General features: G+C 37.0%; 1 protein-coding gene across 3 annotated transcripts in view; it reads left to right on the top strand.

Moving 5' to 3' along the window:
* Positions 1–22,238, top strand: part of NCAM2 (neural cell adhesion molecule 2) — a 298,722-nt gene that overhangs the window by 171,855 nt on the left and 104,629 nt on the right. For all 3 annotated transcript variants that reach the window (XM_089512162.1, XM_089512163.1, XM_089512164.1), the window contains exons 9-10: positions 10,099–10,249; positions 18,169–18,356. In XM_089512162.1, coding sequence (XP_089368288.1) covers positions 10,099–10,249; positions 18,169–18,356 — 339 coding nt within the window. The remainder of the gene's footprint in view (positions 1–10,098; positions 10,250–18,168; positions 18,357–22,238) is intronic.

The following is a 22,238-nucleotide window of genomic DNA, read 5'->3' as shown; positions in this document are numbered from 1 at the left end:
TTAGATGCTGTGTATACAGATGGATAGAAAGCCAAAGCAACAAAGTTTCTTTACTTCTGGATTTGTGTGTGTGTGTGTGGTGGTGGTGGTTTAAATATCAAACAACTCTTAAATTAGTTACTACAAATATTTCTTATTCCCTTGACGGGGAAAACAGACAAACCCATTAAGGAAATTGTAGCATGTTGCAATGATTAGTACCTGTGTGAAGCTGAGAAATGAACTGCATTTGTAGACTCCATTAAAAGTCTCCCATTTAAAAAAAAAACAGATCAAGTTCAAGACTCAGGTGTAACATGACTGAATCAATGGACAATAAGGAATATACACGTGGCAATACTCTGGAATTTTCTGCTGTTTCCAACAGGTGCATGGATAGAGTACATTTACCTGAAGAATGTGGGGAATGTTGTGAATGTTCCATCCATAACCCAGAAGGAAGCTTCCATCAGCTTCTCCACATTGATGGCTGTTGTGCATAACAGCCCTTGCTCATCAAAGGTAGCTTTTCAACCTAGGAAATCCTGGCCATCTCTTTTGACTTTTGGAATTTTCATGCCTTCAATTCAGATAGCACTTTTCATCTACGTTGCTTTTCTGCTACTTGAGAAACTAGTTTACTGCTAGACGTGGTCTGCCTTGTGTCTTATGAAGCCCAACTGATTTTCAAGTGTGTGTACTGATGTATTTTTCTCTTCTGTGGATGCTGGTTTGTCAACCATAAATTCTTGGCAAATGGATGTTTCATCGACTTCAAAGAAAGTGCTGTTTCATCATGGTTGTGAACATGTAGCGCTGAAAATTCAAGTAGACCACATTCATGACCTTCACAGCTAGATAGCATTTGTCTGCTGAACTAAACAACAGCTGAACTAAATCTTAGCAACATACAGTTGAGGCATCATCTTGCTTTGGCTCTCCTACCATCTATGTTTATGGCAATAATTTAGCTATTCAATTTTTCATTACTAAGTACTGTCTCTTTCTGGGGGATGGGATGTAAGTATCATAAAGGAAAAATGTGGTGTACATCATATATTTGAGAAATGGCAGTATTATACATACTGGAAATTTAATTCCTGTCATAGCTGGTGACACATGGCATTCTTTAGATCTAAACCAACTGAATATATTAGGAAGAGAGATAGATATTTTAAAATGCAACTTGGTTATGAACAGTGACAAGCAAATCACCTTATACTTGAAAATTTTTGTGTGACCATGTGCATGTGTGTGTGTATTTGTGTGTATGTTGTATCTTGAATGTCCCTTCAAGTCATGAATTTCACAGAGTTTTCTTAGGCAAGAAATACTCAGAAGTGGTTTATGAATTTCTTTCTATGAAATATACAGCACCTGGTATTCTTTGGCAGACTCCTATCCAAGTACTAAGCAGGACTGATGTTTCCTAGCTTCCAGGATCAGACAAGATCTGGTGTCTTTAGGATATTTAGGCAGCCTCAATAGCTACATGTTATAAAAGTTTTAAAATATATTCAGAAACAAAAATCTTTATTGAATTTTCTTTAACTCTTGTGGATTAAGTACCAACCATATTGGTTACAGATTGTCATTTTTTCTATATAAATAACTTTGGGTCCTTGCTCCATGTAATGTTATTGCCTGCAGAAATCAGCTTAAGGTTACCGAGATCTATGGAAAGGGAGCACTTACTGAAGCTTTGAGAACCATATACAAAATGTTCATTACTGTTTGCAGCTGTTCTCTCATTGTATATTGTCCTTCACTCATCACCCTGGTGGCGCAGTGGTTAAATGCCTGTACTGCAGCCATTCACTCAAAACCACAAGGTTGAGAGTTCAAGACCAGCAAAAGGGCCCAAGCTCGACTCAGGCTTGCATTCTTCCGAGGTCGCTAAAATGAGTACCCAGACTGTTGGGGGCAAATTAACTTATTTGCTAATTAGCTTACTTGCTGTTCACCGCTATGACCTTTGGAATAGCGGTATATAAATAAAACAAATTATTAAATTATTATTATTAAAATGGATACCCTGGCAAATGTACAAGTCTTTTATTTGCTGGAAAAATACTAAAGAAGCATCACATATAGACACTGATCAATGAAACTGATTTACAAAATTATGCAAGCAAAGAGGGACTAACTGGATAACTATACAAATGTTAATCCTAGTATAGGACCATACAGGCATTCACAAAACACTATAACAGGGTCATACTCCTATATTGAAATGACATCTCAGAGTTTTGCTTAACAAAATTAAAGAAATTGGTTTCTGACTCATAGGGTCATTTAGCTCTTGAAAATATTGGTGCTATTTATTGTTTTTCAACTTCATGCACTCTGAGGATCTATATAATTTTTTAAAAAAATGCAAAAAACATGTCAGGAAAGTAGGTACTGAAAACAACAGGGGAAAAAATCAGGCAATCAATTCTAAAATTCTTTTAGAGTTCTCTAAAAGTTCCTCATTATTCCTTAATAAATTATATTACTGCATACAAAGAGATTTCAATAGAACTAAGTGCTTTTGCAATATTAACAGGTCTAAATACAAGTTTTACTCTGAATAAAAGATGCCCACTGAATCAATAGAACATACATGTTTACCTTTCATGTTTTGTGTTGATGCAAAAGTATGGAGGCTCTATTGAAAGAATCAGTGTTCTCTGCCTAACAAAGGTGCTTTAAAGACTTCTCAAAAGGGCGGTCTGTAAAGCGCCCTCATTTGCTGCATGGAGGAGCCTCAGCGGCCAAACCGTGCGACTCCTCCGCACAGCAAAAAGAAGCCGCAAAAAGCGGCTTCTTTCTGCGGCGTGGTAATGACGCCGCAAGGCGCCAATGGCACACTTGTGGCGTCATTACCGCGCCATGACATGCAGACGCTAAGCATCCGCTACGTCAAAATGGTGGCACCCATGTAGAATGGGCGCCACCATTTTGTACATGCTCAGCACGGACTAGGGTTGGGGACGTCCAGAAAGGATGCCCCTTTCTAACCCTAGTACATGCCGAGCACGTACTATCGGCACGTGTAGAACGCGCCAAAGAGGACTGTGATCTCACAAAGGAATGCTGACATATTGGATCTCAGAAGGAGTACCATTTTGTATTGCTAATGGAATTTGAATTTTATCTCCTGAACTTGGAAATTCTTTGCTCCCAGTGTCACATGGCCAGAAGGAAGAGGGCTCTGACTGCATAGGTATCCCTCCACACCATCTCAACACCAAACAACACACTAACAACCTTGACAAAATGTGACTAACATCATCATTAAAAAAATAATAATCTCCTATATAATTTTCAAAGACTTTGTCTTATGAAGGAGCTGATGGAGTTTCAAAAGCGTGTGCCATGTATTTTGTGCATTTTGGTCGGCTGAGTAAAGGTATCATTGTTTTGCAGATTTTGGATGCACTTTGCTATATGGCCAACTTATCTGCCTTGAATATGTTGATTCTGCCTTGAATATGTTGATTCAGTAGTTTATCCTGAGAGTAATAATTGGATGTAAACTCATTTGTTAGTCCCAACTAAAATAGACTCATTAAAATAAATAGGATTTATGAACACTGATTATGCTGTTTATCAATCTGGTTGGTTTCAACTGGTGCAAACAAGGTATCTCTGTGTTCTGAGTCCATCCCTGTTTTTATGTAATGTTGAGCTTTTACATCCCATGTGACCTTGAATTTTTAAAGTTGTTTTTTAAGGATTTGTATTTTAGCTTGTTTTTGTTTGTATTTGTTATTGTTTTCTGCCTTTTTTGGTAAGAAATAAAGTTATTAAAAATTAATCTGGTTGGTATTGTTGTGTTATTGTTGTTGCTCTGTGCCTTCAACTCATTTCTGATTTATGGTGACCCTAAACATACCTAAACACAGTCAAGATTTATTCAAAGGCGGTTTTGCTATTGCCTTCTTTTGAGGATGAGCAAGTGTACCTGCCCACAGTTACCCAGTGGGTTCTCTCATATCTCAAAGTCCTCATCCGTCACTCAAAACATCACACAGTGTTGGCTGGGATTAACATTTATATTTAGACCTTGGATCTAGGCCGAAATCACAAAGTAATTAAGATGTTTTTGTTAGTTATAGATCTTTGTTAAACTGTGGGATGTAGAACAGAATCTCCCTTTTCTTTTATTTGGAACTCCATTTTCTCTTACTTCTGGTCCTAAATGTTTTTTTAAAAAAATCTCTTGTTTTCCGACAGCCATATATATAAGTTTTACTGTGGGAAATTGTTTCATATTTAATTTCACTTTTTTAAAGGATCTGTATGCTTTTGACAAAGAGTAACGGAAAAACAGGATTTTATATGATATCCTGATAATCATTCAAGGCTGCCACAGATTCTATTGCAGTCCTTTGGCTGGACTTTGGGGCAGTTTATTATTTATTTTTAAATTATTTATTTATTTATTTATTTGGCAACCAATGGTGAGCTAGCTATATTGCATTTACAATGGACCCATGCCTTATGCGGGGGATCTATTCTGGACACCCTTGTGTAAGGTGAATAACACGTATGCTCGAACCCCATTGAATATAATGAGGCTCGGGCATGGCGGCATGTGTACGCCATGGGCACACGTGCCATTTATTGTATTGCAGTGTGGCTTCAGCGTATGGTGCGGGCATACTGTATTATGCATAAAATGATGTTTTAGTTGATCTTGGGTTAATTCTCATTAACTTTTCAAATAAAATTAAGTAACAGGATAAGCCTATGACTATCAATACTTTTAGGTTAACAAAGCTTGCTCCCATGACAGTGTTTGTAGGATTCTTAAAATAAGTCTTGCAGGATGAAAATATTAGCATGTTTTTTAAGCATGACATCCAGGTGCATTTAATACATGTTGTATTTCTGTACATTTATTCAGTTGAATGAATGTCATTTGAATAGATTTACTTCCAGATTCCCAGCTAATACAGTCCTGCTTCTCTGTAATAGCTTCTAAAACATTTATAGGGCAAGACTTTAGAAACATTTTTGGGAATACATATCACAGGACTACATATTTGACAACGGTGTACTGCAGTTTATGAAATAAGTCTCATTTTTAAAATAAATAAATAAAAATAACTTAGCTAGCCTTTTTGCCTTTCCCCAAAAAATTGGTCCTTAACAGTTGAGGTGGAGAATAGACAAGTTATTCATCTTACTTGCTCCATATTTGTTTTTGGCTTTTTCCATTTAATCTTCAAGTTTTGTCCTGGTCTTTCAGTCTTCAAGTCATGAAATACTGAATAATAGCTAGATTTTGTATGTAATTAATGTTTTTATATAATTAAACTAATTGAAATGAAATGAAATTGTCAGCTAAATTAGAAGTGCTTCCATTGGCTAGTGCATAATTGTCTTGGTTTGGGACAGTAGCTTTGGAACATGGAGTCTGATCAGAAAATATTTGAAATAGGGATACCCTAAAGAAGTGTCAGACTACTTATTAAAAAGAGGATTCATTTCTCAAAACTGGCTTCAAAGCAAAAACCTGAGACCAATGGAAAAATCTGTAAGCGTTGTGGGTTAAATACGAACCACAATGGCTCACAGCTTGTAACTGAAATACACTCATGCATGTGCAACAGAGATGAGAAAAAAATATGTTCCTGTCTGGAAATTAAGAAAGAAATCTTAAGGTGAAATGAGGGGATTATACTTTCTCACCTACTCAGTGAGATGGGAAAAGGAACTTTTAATTTAGCCTATTTGCTTCTAGCTAGAAAGTAGGTGCAGACCAGACCAGAGGGTGAAGCCTAGAAGCACAGTGAATGAGAGGGAAGGCAGAAGCACATCGTCCTTGCCTGGAGCTGTGCCTACCAAGAGTGGAAAATTTGTGCCAACATCTCCCACTTCTAAATCTCCCACTTGGAAATGATTCAGGAAAACTGGAGACTCAGGGCCAAGACCTGAGATCTGACAATTCTAGTTGCAGAGGATCCTTGTGCTGCCTGATGTATTAACACTTCTTACTATACATACCTGGACATTTCTCTTTTCATTATTTATTTTTCTCTCTCTCAGTCTGCAGTATTACAAACTCCCCAGGAGTTCCAAGAACATAAAAATGGCCCCAGAACTTCCTCAGTTACTCATCTCTTGCCTATATATAGTACTATGGGTAGCAAAGAGTTTTGTTGGTGGGGGGATAAGCTTCAGTCTTTATATGTTATAATATATTCCATCCATCCAATATGATATAACACGTTAAATGAAAAATATATTCCCTTAGATTCTCCTACCATATTTTGGAAGTGGAGAAAATATTTTAATATATATTCTGACCTGATGTTAAATGCTAGCACTGCTTTGTAGCTTTAAATTAATACTTATTACTGAAAGACAAGGAACCTCTATTGCTATCAAATCTCATCTTTTTCTACTTTGGTCCTTAAGTTTCACTTTTTCAGTAGCTGACCACTTTAAGCAGGGGGACAAGGCTACCACACTCTCATCTTTACACATTGATTTCAACACACATAACTGAAAAATAGAGATAGAGAGACATAGGTGTTTATGAATATGTTGGGGGACTGGGCAGAGCAGAGTATTCTCTTGGTGATAACAAAACGTCCTTTCTTGTCTGTAAAAAAATAAAATATAAACAAAAAAATCTCTTGTGCTCAGGTGACAGAGCTGATGTAGATAATGGATGAGGCCTGGTTTATTGTTTTTTTTCTGGGCAAGACACTACTTGGCTAGTATGACACTAATCTGGTTTTGACTAATGGAATACGTAGTTGAACACAGCTGAAATACCACAATTGCACAGTCCTGTATTTGAATATGGGAAATGGTTGCCAACTCTTCTTTCCTTGGGCCTGCAATTGACATATAGGGCTTTGTCATTTAAAGATACTGAAAATACAGCTTGCACTCATGTATCAAAAAGCACCCCAGGCTGCTTGCTTCATTTTTAAGAGGAAGTGCAGTCTCATCCAAAATGGTTGGCACTCATTCCACGTGTTTCAATAAATATAGTTGCATAGCATGGAGCTATTTGTAAATACTCAGTTACGTTGCTGCTTCTCCACCATCCCTTTCTAAAAGTCAAAGTACCATTTGTGGTTTTTACACAGTTTCCACTTGTCATAGACTGTAGCAACTTTTCAAAAACTGGTGTAGCATGCCTTCCATGTTCATATAACATGTGTACGCATATGGAAGTACACATTCTGTAGTTTGTGATTTCACAAAGCCCTGCCTCAGAATCTTTACATGCTTAGATTAACGTGCAAGATAAGAGCATACTGGGTAGTAGTGTAATGCACAATAGGGTACAACTGAGCACCTTGTTGAGGGATGCAATGTGAGTATTTTCAGTTTTTATTCACATTCCTAATATTTTATTGCCTACAGAAATTCATAGTTTAGGAAAATCTGCATCCAAAAATATTTCTTTCATTGTGCAAATCACAAGAAAAAGTATTCCATAAAATGCATATGCATTTTATTTTTCCCTATGTTTTTGAAAGAAAATAGACTATGATTGAAAACCTCTCATACTGATATGGACTGAAAATAGATTGATCTATCCATCCCTACTCATGGTACCCTTTTCACTATCTCCATCCTCTTGATTTGACCCTGGATTCCATTTCTGTTTGTGTCTATGTGTGTGTGTTTGTTGTTGTGTGCCTCTAAGTCATTTCTGACTTATGGTGACCCTAAGGCCAACCTATCACAAGGTTTTCTTGACATGTTTCTTCAAAGGGGGTTTGTCATTGTCATCCTCTGAGGCTAAAAGTGTGTGACTTGCCCAAAGTAACCCAGTGCATTTCCACATCCAAGCTGGGATTTGAACAATAGTCTCCAAAGTCATAGTCCAACACTCAAACTACTACACCACACTACCTCAAGTGTGTGTGTGTGATTTGTGGGTATGTCTGTGTGTATTTCAGAGCTGAAAGACGTAGTAGCCACTTACTAGACAGTGACGTTATTCCCATTTTTCTTATTTAAGATTATTAGTTATTAAAATTCTGGTTTTTATGGAGAAGTCTTTATTAATTCACAACTTACTCTAGCTATATTCCATCTAGAGTGGTAACATATTTGAATAAGGTAACACATGGCTTTCACAGTGGCCTCACAGAAAAGACTCTGTCCTTCTGAATTTATGGTAGAAGAATGAAATGAGACAAAACCTTATGTGATGATCCCTTAGAAAGCCCAACATGTTTTGGCCTATCACTAATTGGGCTTCTTCAGGGCCTACTATCAGAAATTTCTGGAATTGCATTCTGCATTCTTATGGTGGACCTTCTGAGTGTTAGAAGGAAGGACATCTAATAGTAATCTAACAATTATCAGTTATTAGATCAGCAATCTAATAATAAGTAATTAACTTCTAATTGATTGAGATAATAACCTCTGTAGAAGGTCAATTGGTGATAGTCTGAAAAACATTGGGCTTTTTAAGAAAGAAAGAAAAACTGTTTGAATAATGCCATAGCTCATGGGATTTTGTCTCCCTTTCATTCTTCTACTGCGAATACATGCTTTCCATTTTTTTCCTTCTGAATTTAGGGAATAGGCAGGCTTATGTGGGGAAAATAAATTCTGTCCCTAAGCCACTTAGGACTTTAAATTTAATCAACATGTGCCAATGTTTAGAACGTATACATCTGTTTTGTAGTATGCACTCTTTCTGACTTGCTTTCTTTCTTTTCTTTGTAAAAACTGGTTAGCATGGTTCTTTCACATATTTTATAACTGGTTTTTATTTTCCATGGAACGTCTTGACTATAATATTAACTGTGACATGAGAAACCAGCATGCAAAAGCAAGTGTATGTTCTGATTAGAGATGATCCGTGGCACAGTCTGGAATGGACATGAAATAAGTACCTTTCACATAAATGAGTCAATATATAATTTAGATGTCATTGAGTTTTTTTAGGCACCCTCAAATGGCATTCAAGATTATAGGGAGGACTGAATGCTAATTGATTTTACATTCTAATGAAAACTAGTGGTCTTTGTCCCTTCATCTAACAAGGGATGGATCTTCTTTTGTTTAGCTGTTTAAACAAGTACAAACATCCCTACCTTTTAAGCATGGCTATGTACAAATCTTTGTGGACTCTTGCATTCAGCTGAAAATTCAGGACAGACAACTTTACTTGGGTACAATGAAAGTTGTGAAGGCTCCCCCCCCCCCCAAACATAGTTGTATTATGTACATTTATGATGTAGGTAAAATCTGTTTATTCTAGTATCTACAATCTTGGATTTACATCATGGTATTATCATTACATTAAGAATTAATTGTAAAAATGATAATTGTAAAAAATGCATGTATCATCCCAATGTTATTCCTATGTATCCTATTGTAATGGGGACATATCTGGAGGAGTGGAGGCCAATTGAAATCAGGTCACAATTGTTTGACTGATTTTTTAAAAAAAAATATTGTAAGTAGTTTTCAGCCTTTTTTATTATGGTCTCTAGGTGGACTGTAGAGATGCCCCAGAACTTCTTTTGGCCCATATGCTGCACTTTTCTCTCCCTTGTTCTAGAATATGCTGTCCTGCTTTTGGTGCAATCATCTCTCAACCCACACAATGCAGAAATGATGAATTTTAAGCATTAGAGTGCTTTAAAAGCACCTAATTCTCTTTGCTCTGTGATTTTCACATCAAGAATCTTAATGAGTGGTGGAATAATGAAATAAGATGAGCTATAGGACTTTAATCTCCTTTCTCAGGAGAGGAATAGTTTTTAGACCTTGGAGGATAAGGAGGAGGCTTTCTGTGCATGGGAAGGATTATTTACACACACTCTCTCTCTCTCTCTCTCTCTGTGTGTGTGTGTGTGTGTAAGAGAGAGAGGGGAGAAGTATATCAGGAGCTTACATGTTTATGAGAAAGAGTGAGTGAGAGAGAAAATATTTGTGTGCTTGTGTATACCTTTGTGATTACCACAGTAATATTAAAGGAATTCTATTTTAAAACTACAGAATATGCTCAATATACTTTTAAAATTCAGGGTATTTTCAAACATGGTATTATGCATTAAGTATAATTATTTAATACTTAATTTAAAAGGTAATTAAAACAAAATAAATTAAATTCAAAATTTCTCCCCAAATGTTTCAAAACAGAGCCCAGATGGTCATATAGAAGTCAAAGGGCAGCATGGAAAGTCATCACTGCATATTAAGGATGTGAAGTTGTCAGATGCTGGCAGATATGATTGTGAAGCTGCAAGCAGAATTGGTGGGCACCAGAAAAGCATGTTCCTCGATATTGAATGTAAGTTCTAATCTTTTTCTCTTTACATATACTTTGAACAAAAAATCAGTTTGCACTTTAGAGCAACCAGCTGAGGTGCTGAACCCATTTGGGGACAGCATTTAGCCATTTGGATACCTTCTTTAAAATTTAGACTAATATCCAGAGAGAAATCACTGCCTCACTGAAATAGAAACCCCCAGTGACTATTGCCTAAATGGAGAAAGGACTGACTTGCCTCCTGTTGGTAGCTAGCATGGGAAATCCATGAGGGCTTTCAAGTGCCAGTTTTGAAGAAACTGATGTTGTTTTAAAGGCAAGCACATTATTTGTTGATACTGTAAGATAAACAACTTTATGTAAACAAGCAATTATTATTAACTATCTTTGAAATCACTGGGGAAAATCTATGTAGTTAAGGCATCCCTGCACTCAGAGGCAGATCTGCATACAGCACAACTTTATTTGTATTGTTGGTTTTATTCAAAGCCTATTAACTGTCTGGATATGTGTTTTGATATGAATGGGAATGTGCATTTGGTGTCAGAACTGTTTTGTGTCAACTGTTATTTCCAACCCACCTAGATCAGGATCCTGTATCCTGTCTGTTTGGTTTTCTCCTTTTCAGAGGAAGGTGCCCTTTGCTGCCCTTTTTAAAATAATTAAAAATATTTCTTTGTGTGTATCTGGGCATCCAGATATTAAGAGGTACACATTGATTCTTTATTAATTACAAATTATCCAATTAGGCAGAACAGAAAAGAAAGATTATGACAGAAATCAGAACTGATAGATTGAGGCTTTCTGAAGTGAGATAAGAAAACTAAGGCTTCAGTGTCAAACACACTTATTTGGAAATGAGTCCTGTTGAAGTCCTCCTGTTAGGATTTATGAATGAAAAGATTGAGACATTAGGTTGGATAACAGGGTATTAGTTAACGGCTCAACATGGAAAGACTAAGTCACTGCTGTTAAACTTAATGGGAGAAACAATTCAGTTTTATAAATTATGATAATTATTTATTATTTAATTCATTAGTTTAGTTTGATTTAGTTTGTTTAGGTTATGTAAATCAATATTTTCAAGTCCTGAAAATGTACAACAAAGATACAAAATTCTTGAGCTTAATTTAAACAGTTTGCTGATAGGAAAATTAGCCCAAGCAATCAGTGCTTCAGCTGTAAGTCATACTGCAGGGTGGTGTGCTGACATTATCTTAAGGGGGCGTATAATCAAATTAAAGTTAGGTTCTGATGTAAATGTTTTGCCATTCAATGTATGTTTTAAGCTACCTAGCAAGGAAATGATGCCTAAAAGTGATGTAACTCTTATGTCTTAGGGTGAAACAATGATACAGCCATTTGGAACTATTATTGCTGAATGTAAAACATCAAAATGTATGGCTAGATTATTTTATGTGACAGACTGTCAAGTAATTGCATTATTGGTAGACCTGTCTGTGAGAGTTTGGATTTAATTTGCTGGGCTAATAGTTTGCTCACAGATGAAGCTTTAACACAGGAACTGGTTGCTAGAGTTGGCCTTCCATACCCATGGATTCAACCTACCACAGTTTGAACATATTTTCTCAAAATCCAAAAAAGCAAACCTGGATTTTGCCATTTTATATAAAGGACAACATTTTACTGTATGTAATGAGACTTAAGCTTCGACAGATTCTGGTATTTACAGGGGTTCCTGGATCCAAACCCCAATGGATACTAAGGGGCCACTGTATAGATGGGGGAAATGGATATCAGGAAGAGAAGAGAGGACATGTTTCACCTGCTTCGTCACATTCACTAGTAAATTCAGTTACAGTAGCAGAAATACTTTTACTGTACCATTAGTTGTACAACAATGTTGTTTTTTTTGGCTGAATATGGATGGAGATGCACATTTATATGAACCTGAAATGCATATTTTATTAAATAGCATGCAGTGCAAAGTAACAGTGAGCTGGGCATATTAGAAGTATATGAATCTTCATCCATGTTGACCCACATGCCACCTAAACAAGAAGGAGAAAATACAGTAAGAGATGTAAAAATGAAAATACTTTCTAAAAAGGATATCAAAAAGATGCAAGATATACACATATAAATCCATATACATGGTTGCCATGTAATCAACAGAAATGTGTTTCTTTTGCTATTGTATTATGTTAATATTTATCAGTAATATTCCTATGCTATGGAATTCTGGGATCTGTAGCAAAAAATACAACTATTGTGAAGTTTAAGGCTTTCATGGCTGGAATACATAGATTTTTGTGGGTTTTTCGGGCTATGTGGCCATGTTCTAGAAGAGTTTATTTGTGATGTTTCACCAGCATCTGTGGCTGGCATCTTCAGAGAAGGTGCTATGTCTATTGTTAATCATGGTCAACTGACTAGACTACACTTTCATCTGATGGGTCAAACTAAAAGAGTCTTTGACCACTCTCAAATCTCTCTTGAACAGCTCATGCATATGAATTTGGGGCAAAAAACAAGACTTATTTGCAGATATTGGAATAAGCCCTAAAATGGATAGCTGGGTTCCAAATTCTTTCTTGGATACTCACCTTCAAATACACACATTCACACATGGGTGGGGCACATGTGAAGTTGAGTTTAAATCAGGGGAGGACACATGTGAAGGTCTGTAGGGCACATATGAATTTGAGTTCAAATCAGGATAGACCACTGAAGCTCCACTTCCTCAGCTCCCCTGTACTGCAGAGAGAACTCGGGTGAAGAAAGTTAGGAGATATGATAATTTTCTGTATCATCAAATTGGGTGTAAATGACACAAGCCGGGTTGCCATCTTTCTTCAACATAAAGTATAACTTCAAAATGATTTTAAAAATTAAAAAATGGTTAAAAGAAGGAGCTAAAACCAGCTGAGAAATAAAAGTGGAGTTGAATTTATGGAAGCTACAGAAAAAGAGTCCCTTCCCTTAGAGGTCTTTAAACAGAGGCTTGATGGCGATCTGTCGGGGATGCTTTGATTGAGAGTTCCTGCATGGTAGGGGGTTGGACTGGATGGCCCTTGTGGTCTCTTCCAACTCCGCAATTCTATGATTCTATGAACTAACACAAAGGGATTCAATTAGCAGAGATGTCAAAACTTTGCAAGAACATAAATGTCTTGATCTATCAACAAAAACACCAATAATGCTGGTGCAAGGCACTTTTTCTTTTGTGCAGTGTTTCATAGGCTGCATCCACACTGCAGAAATAATCCAGTTTGAGGCCAGCTTAATTGCCATGGCTCTGTGCTATGGAATTCTGGAATCTGTAGTTTGTTGAAGCACCAGAGCAACTCTGGTTCCACAACAAACTACAATTTACCAGAATTGTATAGCACTGAGTCCTAGCAGTTAAAGTGGTGTCAAATCAAATTATTTCTGCAGTGCAGATGCAGCCATAGATGAATAGCCACCACTTACAAGTGCCCCTCTCTAATGGCCACTCAGAAAGTTTCAGACATCAGAGATATCTCATAAATGTTCTTAACACATAAGTGGAAGACATGCTGAACAATTTGTATGCAGCACTTTTTTCTTAGTGGGAATAAAATTTCATTTTGTAAAAAGTAGAAGAATGTAATCTACTGTATACCAACTTTTCCATTATTTTCCAGTAATATTATGTATCCTACTTATTGAATTTCCTTACTCATATCAATTATTTATCTAATAGCCTCTTCATGTTTTCTCCAAGATTTCCTTAATTTCTTAAGTTTATCTTGAAACTGTTTTAAGAGAAACTATAAACAGCAACCAAATAGGAGTCTGGCATAAAATGGTTTAAGGAGAAAACAGACTTGGCATTTACTCATTTGAAACTAGTTTTGCTGTCAGCACATGAGCTTTATTGCAGCGATATGTCTCAATGATGTCAATGATGCAATCAACTACTGAAATATGAGTAGCAAAAAGCACATGAATGCAATTATGACATGCATGTCCCTTTGGATCAGAAACAGAGAATCTGATATAGAGTGATCTGATGGCTATGAACAATTATGGCAAAGTAGTAGATGCATTGTCAAATTAGCAAGAAATAATATATGGTGAACTTTCAGAAAACCACACATGAAATGTTGATAGTGACTGCTCTGCATTCCAGGAACCCTTCTTAGGCAAACATTTCCTGTATTGCTATGTATTTTATATGTGTTATCCTATTATCTCTTAGATTGTATGCCATAGGCAGGTTTACTCTTATATATTTATTATGTACAGCGCTGTGCAAATCTACAGCGCTATATAAATAATAATAATAATAATAATAATAACAACAACAACAACAACAACAACCTGGCTGGGAAGAGACTTGGGGAGTGAACACTCCCTCCTTCTGCATCTTCCCAGCCCAGCTGCCCTCTTGGGAAGCAGTCAGGCTGGCAAGAGATTTGGGGAGCAAACAATCACTCTCCCTGCCATCTTGTTATTGACTCATGTATATGTTGACCCAGGTTTTTTGGGTCAATTTTGTAGTATACATTTTTGGACTTATACATGAGTATATATGGTACATTTCAGTCAAAATAAGTTACTTTGTACACAGGCAACTAGCCTAAAGTAATTTGCAAGAGGATAATAGAGGAAAACAAGGATCTTTTTTTTTAAAAAAAAATATTTAGGCCTTTTTATAGTGTTTTTCATTCGAAAAATTCCATTATACTTTACTATAGCATTCAAGCACCAGGCTAATCTGGTCTCTGTTCCTGAGGGCCATAAAACTGTGTCCTCCTCTAGAATATTTGTCCAATATCCAGGTTCAGACATTCAATATACACAGAACAAAGTTGTACTTTCCAGGATATATTTATTTATTTATTAGAGTATTTATACCCCGCCCTTCAGCCCTAAAGGCTATCAGAGCGGCTTAGAGTTATTATTTTTAATTAGATGGTTACACGTGAAAGGTGAAAAAAAATCTCCTAAAATAAGGACTGGAAACTTCAATATAGTATCATAAATATAATTCAATAAACTAGTGAGCCTATCCATTTCACTTTGTTTTAAAAAAGCAACAACAAATAAGAACAGCAACATTGTTGCTAGCTATACACATTTTTAAATGTTATTATCAAAATAAATATTACCCTAGCAAAATTATCACTTATCCACTTCACAAGCTGACAATGTATCCAGGGAGCCATGTTTTTGTAACTGGAATACAGGACTTTCTTTGAAGACTAAAAACTATTGTTAGTTCAAAATAGGCCCTGCTAATTGGGAATAAACAATAGGAACATATGTCACTGAGAGTGAAAAGAATTGCTCTAGCATGTAGCCCATTTTTAGGCAAATTTTAAAATACTAGGCCTTATCCTTATAGTTATATAATATGAGTATCTAAATGGTTACCTACTCTAGCATGATCTTGCTGACGTCATCTTTGGACTTTTTCTGAGACAAATTTTGCTGTCAGATCCATCAGGGGACTACTGAAGTTCTATCACTGGCGGTGCTTTGTGTATGAAATGTTCTTCGCCAAACACTTTTTTAAGCGCAAATAACTTCCTGATTTTTCAAACACATTCTAGGCCTGTTTTAATTGATTCTGTGAACCCTGCCGTTCTGTTGTTGCTGTTGTTTTAAGAACACAGTTCTGTTAAATGTGTGTTTGCATCGTATTTTAATCAATATGAATTTAAGCTGCAAAGAAAAAGTGTTTCTTTCCTACTGAAGATGAAAATAGAAAATAATAATAATAATAATAATAATAATAATAATAATAATAATTGGATTTATTTATATGCTTCCCAATCACTGGGAATCCGGGCGGCTTACATCAGAGGGGATAATAGACGGTTCCCTGCCCTCAGGCTTACAATCTAAAAAGGCATGACACAAAAGGAGAAGGGAATGGTGAGGAGGGGAGTGGATCAGGTCCAGCATTCTTCTCTCCCTCTGAGGCCTGGACCAAGGCAGATGGACTGGAGGGAGGGCTCTTATATCAAATAGATCTTAGCCACTACAAATTTCATGCTTTAGTGAGGCCTTAAGAGCACAGAACATTTTATGATGCTATATTACACAAATGTTTCATAGGCGGGTTACAGACCGCCGAAAAGCGGCAGCCTGCACCCGCCCCTTTCCCAGCCGGATTGGGGCCTCAGTGGCCAGAGCGGCAGCCGCTGAGGCCCCGATCCGCCACTTTCCAGGCTGTGGGGAAGCGGCAAAAGGCCCCTTCCCCGCAGCCTGGAAAGGGGTGTCCTTGGGGCTTCAAGCCCCAAGGACACCCCGCGGTGGCGGGGAGGAGGAGAAAGGGGCCGCTTGGCCCCTTTCTCCTCTGCGTTGCTGGGTGCAGCCGTCTGAAGGCTGCGCCCAGCAACACAAATGGCAAAAGGAGCTCCGTTTCTGAGCTCCTTTTGCGGCCGGGGAAGGGGCACATTATTTGCCCTGACGTGGCGTGACAACGTCACGTCTGTGCCTCCCCGTATAGAGGCGGCGCGGTCATGATGTCGTAATGGCGGCGGCCGTTCCACATGGCCGCCGCCATTTTGTACACGCTCCGCCTGTGCTAGGGTTGGGGACGTCTGGAAAGGATGCCCCTTTCTAACCCTAGCACGCGCAGAGCGCGCACTTTAAGGCCCGTCTGTAACGAGCCATATTGCTGTATTTGGTTTGAAGCATAAAAATGCTATGGCTTTATTTACTTGTTAGTTACATTTAACACAAGAAATATGAAGCAGCATTGTCAAAAAGGATAAACAGAAAATAAGAGTGTAACTAGTAACAATAATCTTCCAAAAGAATTTTCTTTGGAGCAGGTCTGAAGGAAAATGGGGGAAATAATAGAAATCTTTGTTGTCCAAGTGGAAGTCTGTTTGTGTGATGTTGAGTCTTGCCTTATAGACTTCAAGAAACATTCTCATCTATTTGATAGGTTGCCACAGTTTAGAGTATTTACTGTCTTTCTGTGGATGACGAGGTGTGATTATAGTATCTGGCTCATGTAGACATATCGTTTCATGTGTTTCATGAACTGTTCCAGCCTTTAGATTTGCAATAAAAAAAATTCTCAATCACTAATCTCAATACTGAGATATTAAGGCTCAGAACTGGTCCCTCATTTACTGTCTTGAGTTTACAGTGGCAGTGGTGACATTGTTGGGGGTGGGGGGTGGGATGGGGGACACACAGTCTAATGTGAAAAAGTTTTCCACAGTTTCCTTTACCCCAATAATACAAACAATTTGTTCACAAGAATTGAATGATTGAAATAAATGATCCCCTTTTGAATTGTTGGCTCTTTCTTTTCCTAAAGTATCACTGTATATTTTACCTAAGCACCAAATAATATAAACATAGGTACTTTACAGAAAGACAATATGGATTTTCAGATCTTCCAGATGCTGAGAAATTGATGAATTGATGATTATGATGATGACAACAAGAGAGTTTTGTAAACACCATAGAAGTGTAAAGCACAATTTCTTTCAGCGGTGAACTTGTTTATTGGATCCATTTTGAATTACATGTCATATGACATAGTATTGACAACAGTGTTATTTAACTGTCATACTAGTTTTTCACATGCACAAATCATAGTAATTCAATTTGATGCTAAACTTGATACTTCCAGTGAAGTTCACACAGTCATTTCAGCTGTTGATTCAGTGATTTCATTATCATTTATTTTTGATACTTATTTTAACCAAAGCAACTAGGTTCAGGTCTATCTAATGTCACACAATTTGCACCATTTTAATGTAGTCTATTTAGAAGTGGGATATAAAACAAATAAGCAAAAAATTGTTTATGAAAGCAGAATAGAATCAGGATTGTGATAATATTTTGTATGGTTTTATGGAATAGTTAATAATCCATAATGAATTGATGTACCATGATACTGAAATTTTATAATATCTTAAGTAACATAGGACTGAATTAAGACAAACCAATAACATGTTTTATAATATGTCTTTGTTCTCCAGATGCTCCAATTTTTGTGTCAAATCAGACAATATATTACTCTTGGGAAGGAAATCCCATCAATATTAGCTGTGATGTTCTATCTAATCCATCAGCATCTATTCACTGGAGACGAGGAAAATTAGTTTTACCTGTGAGAAACACAACTCATTTAAAGACTCACAGTGTTGGAAACAAATTGATACTAGAGGTAAGAATTTTGAAGCAAGTTAGCAACTTAGATCCTACTTCTTAGGAAGTTGTATTTTCTTCACCACTAATAAGCAGGTCCAGTCTTATTAGGATCATATAATGGCAATTGCTTATTGTTGCTTTCCCCAAATTGACTTTTTGTTGTAGTAGTTTGTAATTACAGTGTCTTGTAGAAGTATCCACCCCCTGTGAAGACAGAAGGTCTTTTTTATTGTGGTATATGAGTTAAGCAACCAAAACAAACCAATACTTGATGATTACATAAGAATGTACTTACCCCTTTGCTGTGACATGCCTAAACAAGCACTGATGTAAATAACTGTCTCAAAATGTTACAGAAATAATCTGTTGAATAGCATCAACATCTGTGGATTTCTAGTGCTTATAATCACAAATTAAAGGTATTGCCTGATAATTTGTTGGACAGAATGTTGACTATAACATGAAGACCAAGAAGATAGCCAAACAAGTCTGGAGCAAAGTTGTGCAGAAACACATAGATTTTTTTTCAAGTATCCTAAATTATAAACATCTCCATGAGCACCCTTAAATCCATGATCATGACACTGAAAGAATATGCCTTACCTGCAACTCTGCATGGAGATGCAGTCACCAAAATTCAGTGACCACATAAGGTCAGCATTCATCAGAGAGACCACAAAGAGTCCAGTAGTAACTCTTAAGGACCTGAAGAGATCACTAGCTACAATGGAAAAAAACATACATTGGGCTTTCTGGGAAAATGGTGGAAAGAAATACATTGCTGAAACAAACTCAAAGCAAAGAGCCTTGGATTCTGAAAAAAGAAAAAAAGAAAGAAAGAAATATGAGAGATACAGAACACATGTGGCAAGTCTTTCTGGACTGATGAGATGAAAACTGAATGCTATGTTTGGTTCAAAGCCAATAGTTCTCTTTGTCTGAGAATACCATCCCTACTGCAAAACATGGCAGTGACATATGGGTATGCTTTTCTTCAGATGGGACTGGAAAACTGAACAGGATTGAGGGCAAGTTCAAAAGACCCTGTTACAAGGGCAGCTGTAGAAGAAGATATGTTTTATTCTGCAAGAGACACAGGATCAGGATACTTTTGTTAATCTTTGTAAATGTCATTTTTGCAGGCAAGAACAAATAAGGGCCAAAACAGACAGCCCTAAAGGGGTGGCATGATGCCGTCCCTTTGAGTACTAGATTGGGGCTGTGGCAACTGCACGCTGTGGCCCCGATCCACCTATTTGCCAGCCCAAAAAGAGATGGCAAAATTCTGCTCCTTTTTGAGTCAGCAAAAGGGTGCCCTTTCAGCTGTGACCACAGCTTTGTGGCACTACTGTGGTGTATAAATGCTGTGCCACCAGAGTGTTACAATGCTTCCTGACATCTGGTCGGGTGGGTAGCATGATGCTGGCTTGGAGGCAGTGATGGGGCATGCGTAATCTGAATGCTACTCCTCCACACTGTCCCCAAACTGGCACTTACTGTCTGTCTATTTGGGACTTAATTGTATTTTTTTTTCTTGCTTCAGCTGCACAGTGTTCAAACACTACTTGTAGTTTTGGATGCAGAAATGTTGCTTTCTACACAAACAATACTGTTCTCTGTTCAGGATACCTGTTTTCTGTATAGAAATGTTGTTGTTTTTGCCAGAGGTATGCTATTTTTCTGTGTAGAAATTGCCATTTGTGTTTACAAAAAGCCTTTCCCCACTTTTTTTTCCCCATCACAGATAATTGCTTGCCTGTCTATGATTTTTCCCATTAGGTTTCTTGACACATAAAAAGCCAGTTTTCAAACTTTTAAAAAGATTTTAGAATATTCTTGCCATTCTTACGTGGTGGAAAGAGAGTCCTCTTTTAATAAGATGTGTTCTCAACACACAAAGTATTGTTTTAAAAACTACAGTGTTTTTTTTTTTTTTTAATGTGGATGTTGTGGAATGAGTTAGCCAAAGCCAGACCCCAATCCAATTAAGAATCAGTGTAAACATTTGAAAGTTGCTGTTTTCCAATGATCCTCATCCAACCTGACATAGCTGGAGCAATGTTGTCTAGAAGAATAAGCTTTTTAAAAAATGCATATATATTCATGCAAGAAGACACACAACTGAAATTGCTCCAAAAGATACTTCTGCCAGATATTGACTTGGGGAGGGGTCAGTATCTCTCAAGGAGATTTGGTCATGTATACTTACACATCCACCTTTTGTGCTGCAATAATAATATTTTGCTCCCATGTAGGTACATCAAGCAATAACAATGTCATTTAAATCTGTTCCAATTCAAGTTTGTAACATAACAAAGGGCAGTACAGACTGCCCCGAAACCGCAAGCTGGAGTTGCCCATTTTAATTGCAGAAGGACGCCGCAGCCACCCCACGTGGCATCCCTCCACAGTAAAAAGAACCTGGTTCTTCCGGATTCTTTTTGTGGCGTGTTGCGTACGTCACGAGTGCACCATTGGTGCGCACATGAAGTACACAATGCGCAGCGACATGCAGACGCTGTGCGGCATCATCGTCATCATGGCAGCGCCCATGTGGACAGGACACCACCATGATGCCGCCGCCCATACGGACTAGGGTTCTGGAGTGTGTGGTTGCTGGTGTGTCTCAGGCCAAAATGTGGAAAAGTCCTTACTCCTGTAAGACAGTACATCTATTGTTTATCTTTTTCCTTGTTAAATCTTATTACTATGAATTCAAAAATGAAAACATATTGACAGGATGTAATCTAAGGGGGGCACCCCATCCTACATTGAAGGTGAGGTCTTTTGCTCAGATGCTAGGCCTGGATATGAAAGGTTTCCTACAGAACTCAGTACATCTCACTATTCTTCTGACTTAACATTTTCAAGTGATAGGATGTAAAATAATTACAGTCTTGATTTTATTACATTTTTTCAAATCTCACATCTCTTGTGGGCTTTGCATTTTTGTTTGTTTGTTTTGTTCATTTGTTTGGAAGTGAATATGTACTTTCTGACACATTTTGAAACAAGCAGCATTTTTCTACACATTTTAATGTACATATTTGTGTATGCAGTTTTCCCACTGACCAAAACATTTTTTCATGTTTCACAACTATATGCATTTCAGCTATTCACATTTTGAAAATGTATGCGTAATACAGCATCCAGAAAACATGAAAAACACAAATATTTTAATTAATCTTAGGTGAAACTCAAACCCTATGAATCTTTTCCCCTTCTGCACAATAGTACACTGCAGGGAATGTAGATTATTTCTATGCAAATGTGTAAAAGATGGAAGGAAACAGTTAAGGTATTACATTAATTATTAATATTTTTTTCAAATAAAATAATTCAGTTACATTTATGTGAAAAACAGGATAGGTTTAGCCAGCAAGTTAATTTCTATTTGCAATAATCTTGCATCACATTACCATTCCAAAAGCCATACCAAAATAAAGGTGCAAAATTCCATCCACTATGTTATCCTCCCCTCATCTTTTTTTGAGCATTTGAGCTGGATTTTTGAAAACCCAATTTCTCACTTATCCCACTTTAAAAATCAAGTAAGCCACTTTGCTCATGTTTTCCCTTTCTTTCTTATATATAATCTTGTATCTTTACTCTTCTATTTTATTTGGCATACTGATTCCTACATAGGTCCCATAAATAAGATCTTCAAAAAAAGTTTTCTAGGACACTGGACTTCTACATGTTGTCCAGTGTAAAATGCAAGAGAGCCATCAGGTGACCACCACTTCCACCAAGTTGCCCTTATTATTTCTGACCTAGCACTAACCAGATCAGCAATAAATAATTTCTTATATCTTTAGCACTCTTGTTTAGTTAATTATTTAATACGTTACCAACATTTTGAATGAATGTTAATGATGAAACCCCCCAATTATTTCTT

This window comes from Sceloporus occidentalis, unplaced genomic scaffold, assembly GCF_023333645.1.
Source record: "Sceloporus occidentalis isolate IW3139 unplaced genomic scaffold, rSceOcc1.0.p SCAF_2, whole genome shotgun sequence".
NCBI lineage: Eukaryota > Metazoa > Chordata > Lepidosauria > Squamata > Phrynosomatidae > Sceloporus > Sceloporus occidentalis.
The sequence above is the reverse complement of the archived record's forward strand: the minus strand, read 5'-3'. Positions and strand labels throughout refer to the sequence as shown.